At 42.1% G+C, this 12129-nt stretch overlaps 1 protein-coding gene across 1 annotated transcript; it reads left to right on the forward strand.

The window, feature by feature from the left end:
• The first annotated feature begins 214 nt into the window (after window positions 1-214).
• STYK1 (serine/threonine/tyrosine kinase 1) lies at window positions 215-8211 on the forward strand. Its single transcript, XM_061472340.1, has 9 exons — window positions 215-632; window positions 1489-1623; window positions 3281-3529; window positions 3809-3990; window positions 5575-5658; window positions 5910-6118; window positions 6333-6373; window positions 6655-6751; window positions 7423-8211. Exons 1-9 carry the CDS (start codon window positions 566-568, stop codon window positions 7625-7627), a joined length of 1269 nt encoding a protein of 422 aa, XP_061328324.1. The 5' UTR covers window positions 215-565; the 3' UTR covers window positions 7628-8211.
• Window positions 8212-12129: the final 3918 nt, after the last annotated feature.

Raw genomic sequence — 12129 nt, forward strand, 5'->3', positions numbered from 1 at the left:
ACATTCTAGATTATACTGTTTGTGAAGCTGTTGACTTAATTTTTTGGCAATGTTTATAAGTAGCAGTGCCTAAATGTATGTGCCTTGCCTTTCTGTCAGTCATCACTATTCACCACATATTGATTGATTTATTTTATTTTTTTTTTTTAGTTTAGAACTAGTAGTCCAGGTCCTCTGCTGGTGTTCCACATGTTATGCTTCAGATTAGTTGTGGGCCTGGCAGTGTTAAAGGAGCCCTATGAATTTTTTGCATGTATGCCAGCCTTCAGGCCTAGGCATAACTGTTGGCTTGTGAAGCACTCTATAACAATCTTAATCTTAAATTCTCTCTGGTCATGCAGTCTACCGTTCATAGGATTTGATACTGGATGTCCCGTATCAATCTCTAAGTCTCAAAGTCCCAGTGGTGCTTCTTGACACAAGAACTGATCATAAAGAGTAGAAAGCTCCACATTCAGCTTACTTGTTGCTTCATAAGTCATTCTTTCTTGCAGTAAATTTAATTAATATTCTTTGTGTCTGTGCAGAAGACAGAAGTTGGAGACCTACTTGCTCATAATTGAACATGGCAGGGGATGTAAAAAGATTCACACGCATGCTGCTGGAATGCAACAGCAATGACAAACTGTGTGGTAAGATTCCCAGATTCCTTAAGTAATAACTTTCACATGCTGAGCAAGAAGTCCAGCTTTACTAGAAAGTGGGCCAAGCCCTTTCCACTCCTCCACCTGCATCCCAGCCCACAAAGATTTCACTGATCTTTCCTTGAATTGTATCTCAAGGGAGAAACTTTTAAAGGGATGCAGCCTTTGTGGTGGGATTCATCGCACATAATTTTAGCCATTTTAGAGTATCTTTGCCTTCAATAAGACACAGTCATTAAAGATTCCCTGCAGCTTCCCTAGGGACCAGTCTCGTGAGATTTTGATTTCATGACTTTCTGTCATCTTTGGGAACTGAAACATGGTCTTGGCCTATGCAAAAATAGCATCATCTCCAAATCTGGGGCATAAGAGAGTTAGTTACTTGCAACATCCTTGTTAATTGTAATGTCCACACCTTGTTTTCTTTAAAATGTTTCCTGTAATTTTAATGTAAGGAGCTGAAGCTGTAATTGCACATGTATTTGTGATGGCATAGCAATATTCAGCCCTTCACATCTCCCTGCTGTCCCTTTGCCAGGGGCAGTTCTGTTGCACTAGTGGATACTTACACATGGCTACAATTTCCAGCCTCTCTATTACAGCATCTACATAAAAGACCTCAGGTGTGGGAGTCCCAGTGGATTCATGCAGTTTAGATACTCAGCACCTTTGAAAAATAGGGTGGCAGCACTAACAGTGTTCAGTTGCTGTTCCAAGAGGCAGAGGATAGATAGAATTTGGGGATTGAAAGTTACTGAAATATGCTGTGACTGTTCTGTTACACAGAACCAATGTGCATGAGGAAACGCTGCTTAGTCCTCGTTTTCCCATTTTCTTTTGATAGTTGTGCGTGAATATCAGACTGAAGTGATTGTTGTCCCAGTTCTCCTTGTGGGTGTTTTTGTCATCATGCTAACTGTGATACTTTGGCTCCACTGCCGAGGCTTGCGAGCAAAGCAGGAGCAATCTGGACACCAAGGTAAAAAACTTCTTTTCAACCACAGGAGTGAGTGTTCCTGTCAGTGGCCAGAAGGCAATCCCTTCTCTTTATTGCTTGAGTCATTAGGCAATAGCATTTATAGAATCACAGAATCAACTAAGTTGGAAAGACCTTTAAGATCATCACTTCCAGCCATTCTCCAGCACTGCCAAGGCCACCACTAAACCATATCACTAAGGTCTTTGTCTGCACGGTTTGTGAACACTTCCAGGGACAGCGACTCCACCACTGCCCTGAGCAGCCTGTTCCAATGCCTGAGCACCCTCTCCGTGAAGAATTTTTTCCTAATATCCAGTTTAAACCTCCCCTTGGCACAGCTTGAGGCCGTTTCCTCTTGTCCTGTCACTTTTTATCTGGAAGAAGAGACTGATCCCCACCTCACTACAACCTCCTTTCAGGCAGTTGTAGAGAGCGATAAGGTCCCCCCTGAGCCTTCTCTTCTCCAGACTAAACTTCCCAGTTCCCTCAGCCGTTCCTCATCACACTTGTGCTCCAGACCCTTCACCAGTTCTGTTGCCCTTCTCTGGACCCACTCCAGCACCTCAATGTCTCTCTTGTAGTGAGGGGCCCAGAACTGAACGCAGGATTTGAGGTGCGGCCTCACCAGTGCCCAGTACAGGCGGGTGATCACTGCCCTGGCCCTACTGGCTGTGCTATTGCTGATACAGGCCAGGACGCTGTTGGCCTTGTTGGCTGCCTGGGCACAAGCTGGCTCAGGTACAACTGCTGTCAGTCTGGCCTGAAGACCTGAATGGTGTTCAGCAATTGAGTGAAAAGTAAAAAAATGGAGAGCCCTGATTTATACCACTTGCAGTAGTAGTAGTGGAATCTGTAGTATAGATGGATCTGAGAAAACTTAAAGCAACATATCATATAGACTGTTTAACACACTCTGGTAACTAACATACCTCAAGACCTTCAAAGTGTGTTTATGTAATAGCCTTCTAGATGCTACTGCAAAGAGAGTTATGAATGTTATGAATGACAGCTGTTTTGGTGTAGGTCACACCTAGTTAATCCATTTTCTACCCTGTCATTTAAGAAAAATGTCAAGCTCCTGTCTCCCACTTCCTGTGGAGACAAGAAGAAATAGAACAGGGACTGAGAGAGAGGGGGGGTAGGGAAAGGTTTGTAGATACCAAAAAACACATGGTGCAGAAATGAAATTCTGTGGAACTGAACGTGGAAATGAAAATCCAGTACTGAATTGATTTTGGTTTTGTAGAGGAAAAAGCCTCTTCAGCCTATATTAAGGGAAATAATTGAGAACAAAGATAACACCCTGTGGAACAGCCTGTGCGTGTGACTTCTGTAACAGCTGGTAGCTGGTAATAAAATGGTCATTGCTTCAACACAAGGGAATCAAGTACAAATGTGTCTTACCTAGAAAGTTTAGATGTTAAACATAGGAACGATCTCCAGACTCATTTTACCTTTTAATCAAATAGATTTGGAGATAAATTCCCTCTCCTCTTCAATGGCCAGGATAAGTAAGATACAATAACAGTTCTTTACTTTGTCCTGATTTCCAGTACACTGTGGGGTAAAAATTAGAGGCTAGAAGGGCAAGCATTGCCACCTACTACAAGAGTTCATCTGTCTGGTTTTATGCATCATGTGTATTTGCTTTTGTCAGTGAATGACAAGAATCAGCAGGAATACAGCTCAACAGAGAGCCGCTGTATCCAGCTGAGTGAGATGTCTGTGGAAAGCCTGCTAAATTCTGCATCCTTGACTCTGAAAGAACTGGAGATACCACGAGAGAAACTCTTACCAGGCACTTGGCTGCTGATAAAACATGGTCGCTATGGGAGCATCTACAGAGCACAGCTGGAAATTGGGAGCCCCAGGAAGACTAAGACAGTAGTACTGAAAGTCTTACAAGGTAAGGCACACGGCCAGGATCTCCGTATCAAAGACATGATATTGAGCAGAACTTGCAGTCATTGCTGGACAAGACCAAGCTGTGTTGAGTATCATGTTAGCTAGTCTGAGTAGCAGTTTTGATAGGAATGTCTTGGTCGGTCTAAAGAAATTGCTGTTCATGTTGATTTTAAGCTGTTCTTTGCTTCCTCCATTTGGTAGTATAGTGGGGTTTTTTGCGGGGGGAGGAGGTTGGTTTTGTTTGTTTGATTGGTTTGGGTTGGGGTTTTTGTTCTTTCAGACCTGGCTAGTCCCCAGAAAGTAAAGGATTTCCTGGGAAGGATTAAATTCCATCAAAATCTTGGCCATCATGAGAACCTGGTTGAATTGGTTGGATGCTGTGTAGGTCAGCTCCCACTTTATATGATCATGGAAGATGTCTCTCTTGGTGACCTATTGACATTTTTATGGACGTGTCGGAAGGTGAGTCAAAAGAAATGATAGAATATCTTCTTAAAATCCTTAGGTACATATTTATCCATAAGTCATAGTCCATAAATCACAGATGATTCTTTTCATCTCTCCATGCATCCCTCTTTATCAGTCTAAACTATTTCCACACCCCAAAGAAGTTCTGCACAAGTCTGAACTGGAATGGAATTAGTGGATATCTTGATTGATATGATACAGTTTGGAGAAATTGACATAGTCCTGCAGATAACTGGAGCTTCTTGAAAGATACAGCTGGGACTGCAATAAGAGTGAGAGTTGAGACAGCTATGTGAATTTCTAATCAGCTTTAAATAATGTGTCACTCCAAATGCTTTAGGGAAGCAGACCAGTTACAACACCAGGAAACAGAGCATATGAGTGAAAGGTTGATACTTGCACTGAGGGATGTCACTCATATGGGACCTGGTGCTGTTCATTGCATGTATCAGTAACTTAAAAAATGGGATGACAGTGAGATGACGATTCCAGCCAGTAAAGGCAAGTGCTGACCCTGTGGAACTGCAAGATTTTATAAGATTGAGGGACTGGCCAATAAAAAGAACAGGTGAAATTCAGCATAGTTACAAATGAAATTACGACCATGTAGAAAAGCAACCGTAGCTTCACATATGTAATGATGGCCTCATATCTGCCTGTTGCTGATGAGGAATAAAATCATGGATCTGATTGTATGAAAATGTTAACTCAGGCTGGAAAAGAAACCAAGTATTAAGCATTATTAAGAAGGGCATAGGAACAAAACTCTGCCATGTCACTGCATGAATAATTTACCTGCATCTGGAACACTAAATACAGAGAGATTGCTTATTGTCTTGTTCAGCAGGTCAAGGTGGTAGCAAGTAAAGCTACCAAGTGTCATGTTCAAAACAAACAAAAGGTGGTTCTTCATGAAGTGGGGAGTTGACTAGTGGAGTTCCTTGGCACTGACTGCTATGGATATGGAAACTTTACATGGGTTCAAGACAAGACTGAATACATTTATGGCAGGTAGCCTTTCAGAGGTTACAGAATATGTTGAAACTGTAACCATCTCAGGAAATCCTTAAATTGAAAATAGTTGGGGGGCTGGAAAATGACACAGAAAAAACATTGTGTGCTTATTCTCTTTCTTTCATCTGGCATCCAGGTAGGGTCACTGTTAGAGGCAGAATAGCAAGAGAGATGGACTGTTAGTCTCATACCAGATAACCATTTGTATGTTATAAATGTACTTTTCCACTCATCATTGTCATTTGTTATGTATCATTCATTCTTCTGTATGGATTGTCATTCTCCAGTGTCATTCTACCCATTTCTGTCTAATCTGTTAATCTCTTCTTCACTCTTCATATTACCCACCACTTGTCTCTAATGTCTTCCCCAGCACACCATCCATCCATCAGCATCACCCATCTACATACCCTTATATTTCAGTCAGTTTATAATCAGTTGGGAAATTACTTGGGGGAGCAGAAGATTTGATAGTACTCATTTTATTAAATTAGAAGAAAACATTCCCCAGTATGCTACAGCTATGGCATTTGTTTGAACCAAGATCTGCTCTTTTGTCTCTAGGATGTAATGACAATGGATGATGTTCCCTATGACTTCACCGAGAGACAAGTATATGAAGTTGGACAGCAGGTTGCAGCAGCTCTGGTAAGTCTACTCATATTCACTGCATTTTTGCCTTCTCGATTGCAACACAAGTCTGCATGGTGGCCTAAGTCTTCTTGGCCTGAGCAGTGAGGATGTGCTTTGTTAAAACTGAGCCATATATGCTTGCTTTATTTTTGTGAGCATACATGTCTTTCCACAGCATGCAAGACAAGCATAAATCAAGTGAAAATTTACGTCAGTTAAAATTCCTTTTAAAATTATCATGGTCTCTTTGTTTTCCAACTTCCCAGGCTTATCTTGAACAGAAGAAATTGTTCCATGGTGATGTTGCTGCCAGGAATGTCCTCCTTCATTACAACTTCACTGCTAAGCTCTGTGGTTTCGGTCTGGCCTATGAAACTCACACATACGGTGTCAACTCAGTCACAAAGATTGTGCCAGTCAAGTGGCAGGCACCAGAGCGGCTCCTGAAGAACCCCCCCAGCATCAAGGCAGACATGTATGATTTAATTTTTGAACTAGAAGTTCATTTCTTTCACTTCTTTATGTATCATTTCATGTCCTAAAGTTCACAGTAAGTCATATCTACTCTGAGTGTAATGCTCCACTTTATATCTCATACCTTCTCATTTCTGCAGGTTGTGCCTATTTGTATGCATTTAAGCTAGAATTTAGCTAGAATGGAAACTTAACATTGTTTTCTTTTCTTGCAGATGGTCTTTTGGAATTCTGCTGTATGAAATGATTACGTTAGGTAAGAAGAGACAATGATGATAAAAAATATGTAAGGAAGCAGCAAATTAGAAAGACCCCCATCTCAAATTTTAGAATGTAAAGTTGGGCCATTTAAATAAGAATTTTCTTTTTTCCAACTTGCAAAGCCTTGACAATTCCTTTTAGACTTCTTTTCAGTGTGAGTTGTGGCAGGATAAAAAGGATGGATTTTGGTAGGGAAGGAACGCATTCTCACAGGCTGCCATTGGCAACAATTTTCTTATTATAGTTTTTCTATTGTAACTCCTTTTGCCCTTCCAGGTGCTCCACCATATCCTGAGGTGCCACCTTCTGACATTTTACCATACCTTCAGAGAGAGAACAGGATGAAACAGCCCTCAAGCTGCCAGCAAGCCATGTAAGCCACTTCATGGACAATTGAACTTGAGATCTGTAGAGCTAAATGGAAGTGAGACGTACAAAACTAGGTCTTGCAGAGGATCTCTATAGCCAAAACAGTCATCTATTAGCTGAGGAGACTTTTTCTCACGTCTACCACATCTCTTTAGTAGATGCTGCTGCATGGAACCTTGATTGCCAAACCCTTTCTCTCCTGCTTTTGAAAGTTACTCTTTCTGTTCCCTTGTCTGCCCTTGCATTTTGTTGCTCCACTGCTTCCCTGCAAGGTGTAGGACTGTTCTGGATTAATATCTTTCTCTTCTAAGTTGTGGGATCCTCCCTGAAGTAAACAAAACAGCCATGAGTAAGGTCTATGGCATTATATTTCCTTTTATGAAGGCATAATTTATTCTAATTTTAGAGGCTTTTTCTTCTATAATGCTCTTTCAAAAGGGAATACCAAGCAACCTTTTTCCCTTTTCTCTTACTCACAGTTGACATCCTGGCTAGCAACTGTATGCATTTGTCCCCACACAATATTCTGTGGTTGCATATTTCAAGAGTGTCGTTGAAAGAACTTTACATGAAGCAGAAAAAGAGGAGGTCTCTAGACATTTAAAATATGACTGTCGTAAAACTTAGTGTTGGTGGTTCTCATTCCCAGTGCTTCCGTACTTCTCCATCTTACAGGTACAGCATCATGAAGTCCTGCTGGCAGTGGAATGCAACTAACCGGCCTTCTCCAGCAGACCTGATGTGGTCTCTACAAACAGCAATGAAGAACAGCAACGATCATGCAGTACTGCAGGTGCCTGAGCTGGTGGTGCCTGAACTCTATGCTAATGTTGCTGGTGTTGATGTGCTCAATCTAGTGAGGGAATACACTATACTTTGAAGGACCTTGATACATGTTGGTATAAGAGTTCTCTGAGTCTGCCCTTTCTAGACACTTTGCAAGCTCAGGATAAGGTGTGTATGTTGGGAGGAATCCCTTTGTTTTTTGAACATGTTGTATATATGTGATCTCTCCTCCATTCCAGAAACAACAGACTGTTTTCATTATTATGAAATCAACCTGTTGATATCAGTCTGCCAGTGGTCCTTGTTTTTTAGGAAGCTATAGAAAATGTAATGAGAAGCTTGAATTAGAGTGTATTGGGTTTGTGTAACAAGGTTTTGGTAGCAAGAGGACTTCAGGGGTGGCTTCTGTGAGAAGACACCAGAAGCTGCCCCCATGCGTAACAGAGCCAGTTCCAGCCAGCTCCAAGATGGACCTGCCACTGGCCAAATCCGAGCCCGTCAGTGATGATGGTAGCACCTCTGGGATAACGTTTCTAAGATAAGGGTTAAAAAACCCTGTGCAACATTAACTGGAAGAGAGAAACAGCCCTACAGACACAAAGGTCAGTGCCCCAAGGAGGGCAGGAGGTGCTACAGGCTCTAGAGCAGAGATTCCCCTGGGGCTCGTAGTTCAGACCGTAGTGAGACAGGCTGCCCCCTGCAGCCCGTGGAAGTCCACAGTGGAGCAGATTCCGCCTTCGGCCTGCGGGCGACCCCATGCTGCAGCAGTCAGATGCCCGCAGGAGGCTGTGACCCCCTGGGAAGCCCACGCTGGAGTAGGTTTGCTGCAGGACTTGGAACCTGCAGCAGGGGACCCATGCTGGAGCAGTCTGTTCCTGAAGGGCTGCACCTCGTGGACGGACCCATGCTGGAGCAGTTTGTGAAGAATTGTGGGAAGGACCAATGCAGAAGTTCATAAAGGACTATTCCACAACCTCCATTCTCCATCCCTCTGCAGCCCTGGAGAAGGTAGAGAAAATCAGGAGTGAAGCTGAGCTCAAGAAGAAAGAAGTGGGAAGCAGGTGTTTTAAGATTTAGGTTTTATCTCTCATCATCCTACTCTGATTTTGATTGACAATAAATTAAACTGATTTCCCAAGTTGAGTCTCTTTTGCCCATGATGGTAACTGGTGAGTGATCTCTCCCTGTCCGTATCTCAGTCCATGAGGCTGTTGTTACATTTTCTTTCCCTGACCTGTTGAGGAGGGGCAGTGATAGAGCAGCTTTGGTGGGAACCTGGTGTCCAGCCAAGGTCAACCCACCACAAGGAAGTTTCTGGATATCTCTCCCAGTTTTTTCTGTCCCAGGAAATTGCATCAGTTGGATATTCAAAAGAGGAGATGTCCTGGGGAATATGCTATAGATAATGTATAGGAAAAAGTGCACAGAGTAGGTGGTACAAATGAGTAGTTTCCTGTCCATTCACTAAAGACCTATCCAAGACAGTTGTGTTCGTGCCTTTTAAGAGTTCAATAAATGTCTGGGATTTCTCCAGTGCTTTATACTCTAGCTTTCTACGGCAGAATGGGTACTGTATTAAAAAAAACAGACACCAGAAACCTGCATATCTCTGGATGCAGAAGTTGTTAAATTAATGTGTCTTCATGTAGGGTGTACCTTCCCTGTAGTAGTTGTGAGGTCAAGTGACTACTACTCCAAGAAAAAAAGCATATGCTTGGCTCAGGATAAAACCCTTACAGACCTGAATTTCTCAGGGATGGCCTTTAACCAATGATTCCTTTGAGCAGTGCAGGTCATTTGTTCCTGTGCTCCTCTTTTGAGTTGCTAATTCATGGGTTAATTATTTTGGTATTCTGGGGACATCTCTCCAAGGTTACAACAGCTACTGTAAAAACAGTATGGAAATGTAAAGAGTAGACCACATAAGAAAGGTTTGTGTACAGTAAAAATAACATACGATGAGAATAAGCATTCACTGTGACATCGTTGTGTGCTTTATGGTAGGAGTATACCATAGACTGCATTTATCTCTGTGGTGACACCTTTGCTGTATGACTTCTGCATTGAAGATCTGGATAGTAGACATTACCTTCTTAGCTACTCTATGACAAGGGTGACATTATGCAGCATTTTGTGAGGACTGATGATATCAGAGCGACTTCAGGGTCTCACGTATAAACAGCACAGATAACTTTGGTAATCATATGGAGGATATGAATCTGTGCCCAGTGAGCTGCTGAATATGAACTCAAGATTAAGTTTAAAATAATAGCATGAGAAATTCTGTGTATGCAGTTTTCTTGTAAGCTTTTTGTATGCCATGCATTGATCAGTGGATACACTTTAATGTGAGTTCCAGACTTGATTCCACTAAAGATTTCAATGACTGGGCTTGTTGCACTGGTGATTTATGTGAGTGCACATGATTTGACTATTCAGGTTATGAGCAGGCTGTGGCTGTGCCAGTGCTACTGCAGAGAAGTTAGTAGTGCCTGTGATAGGACTTGCCCTAGGACAGCTGATGGTTGAAGTCCCAGTGGAAATACACCTGTGTGTCTTCAGTGTTTACCTAGGAGAGGAGCAAGCGTCTTTAACAAAAAAAAAAAAGTGTGAGTTTTGCTTGTTCAGTATTTATATTTTATAATATAAGCTGCACAAGCCTTATCTGAAAATACTTGGTCATTGATTTTCATGATCATCCAAACTTCGTAAAATATCAGAGGTACTTGAAGCCATAGTGCTGCTGCAGACCTGATGAATAATACACAGTGGTTCACAGGGAGCATTGTTAAATGGAGAGATAAATGTGACAAACGCATCACTGTTCTCAGAGTTCCCTATCTTGTTGCATCACAGAAAGTGATCTTCTGCTTTGCACAAATCCTCATATTTTGTTTCTGTTACCAAAGCTCTGATCAAGGGGAGTATGTGGGAATTCAGGATGCTGAGCACCTCCCAGCCTCTAACAAAATACCTGCTTTAGTTTGCCCAGTGAACAAACCTGTGCCAATACCCTGCTTATGAATTTATCCGCAGGAAGACATTCTTCTGCTGTATGATAAGGTCCAGATTTAATTTCCTTTCAATTAAGTGGCTTGATTATCAATGCGAGCATTCTTATCTTTGATTGCCTTTTCCCCAGGTTAGCTTATATAGGTTTGGAAATGACCCAGTCTGAATTAGATTAAGTGAATTAACACCAACAGCTCTCCTAGGGATAAGGAACTTCTGTCTAGTGCAGGCAGAGAGAAAAAAATATTATGGTTGAAAAAGTGACAACAGACAGAATGCACATACACTAACTATTTCTGCTGCAGTTTGGCTTCACCATGCTTGGAATCTTCCTGAAACCGCAAATAAACAATTACCATTTTAAGTCTTTTTGAACTCTCTGAGCATCCATAGATCTTTTTTCCTGCTACAGTGGCTATATAGCAAAGGATTCTCATTTAAACACACAGAAGAAAGATAATACAGTGCTCTTACTTGCTCTTCTGTGGTCATAGAATTGCTTTTTGGTGAGGGCTGCAGTTCAGTCATGGGACTGGCAATGCCTTTGTTTATGCTCTCTCCAACAGCTTGTGGTTTTATATATAGCAGGTACTGCACCACCAAGAAACAGCAATAATTCGCAAACATACAACCACCCCCCAACTCTCCTAAGACACAAAAAAGTGCTTGTTTTTTCACATTAGTTGGTCTCGTGTTGCAGTGATCATCAGAAACCAGGACATGTATTTATAGAATGCTTTAACAGGTCTTTCTGCCCATGACAAAAGGAGGAGGTGGCTTGGGGTTTTCCTCTTGCCCTGTATTTAAACAGCCCCCATGGTCATCCACTTCTCCAAGACACATTTTATGTTGTGTTTTACAGTAGAGGTGTTGCTCTTCTGTTGCTGTGTCAGCATAGCTTCACACAAAACATGTTATAGCTGTAGGTTAGAAGTTAGAAGCTCATTTACCTTGCTAGCTTCTGATTTTTCACCAGTACTTTGGATCTGGTTTACTTTCCCCTGCTGCCATCACCCTGTGTATTTTGCTCTTTATTTGTCTTTGCTGGAGCAGCCCTTGCTGTCAGAGCTGCTCTGAGGTGGCATCTTAATAACAAGCATCAGTCATACTTCACTGCAGCAGTCGCTCTCACTAAGGCAGGGGAAGTTTTTCAGATGTCAGAACAAAGGGATGTCAAAATAACCCTTGTTACAGGGTTACGGGTGCCTTTACTTCACACAGGTTCAGGAAGAATGCCAACATGGCTTCTGATCCAAGAAACAGGCAGCAACATGGCACCTGAGCAACGGAGCCTGCCCACAGGCTGGTGTTTGCCCTGTTTCCCTCTCGTTGCTGCAGTCGGCTGTGTGCCAGGGCTGACTGGTCTTACCATATCTGCCCTCTGGTCATCTACCTTAAAATTAAGGATTAATGTTGTGAGGCTAGAGGAGGACTTACCTGTACATCTGATTTTATTTAGATGCAACTGTGAATCTGAACAGCATTAAAACAACTCCATGTATCGTGAGTCATACATTTCAGATAACAGTAGTAGCTGTAAGTCTTCTAATATGCTTTGAGCATTCAGATGAAGCCTGCCACATT

Source organism: Pezoporus flaviventris, unplaced genomic scaffold, assembly GCF_033815535.1.
Source record: "Pezoporus flaviventris isolate CSIRO_AGI_PZ_B2104156 unplaced genomic scaffold, CSIRO_AGI_Pfla_v1 ptg000070l, whole genome shotgun sequence".
Taxonomy (NCBI): Eukaryota; Metazoa; Chordata; class Aves; order Psittaciformes; family Psittacidae; genus Pezoporus; species Pezoporus flaviventris.

Excerpts from the sequence above, each read along its gene's own strand:
- STYK1 (XM_061472340.1), top strand. The coding sequence starts at position 566 with ATGGCAGGGGATGTAAAAAGATTCACACGCATGCTGCTGGAATGCAAC. Across the intron at positions 633-1,488 it reads CAGCAATGACAAACTGTGTG|TTGTGCGTGAATATCAGACT; the intron begins GTAAGATTCCCA and ends TTCTTTTGATAG. Across the intron at positions 3,530-3,808 it reads AGTACTGAAAGTCTTACAAG|ACCTGGCTAGTCCCCAGAAA; the intron begins GTAAGGCACACG and ends TTGTTCTTTCAG.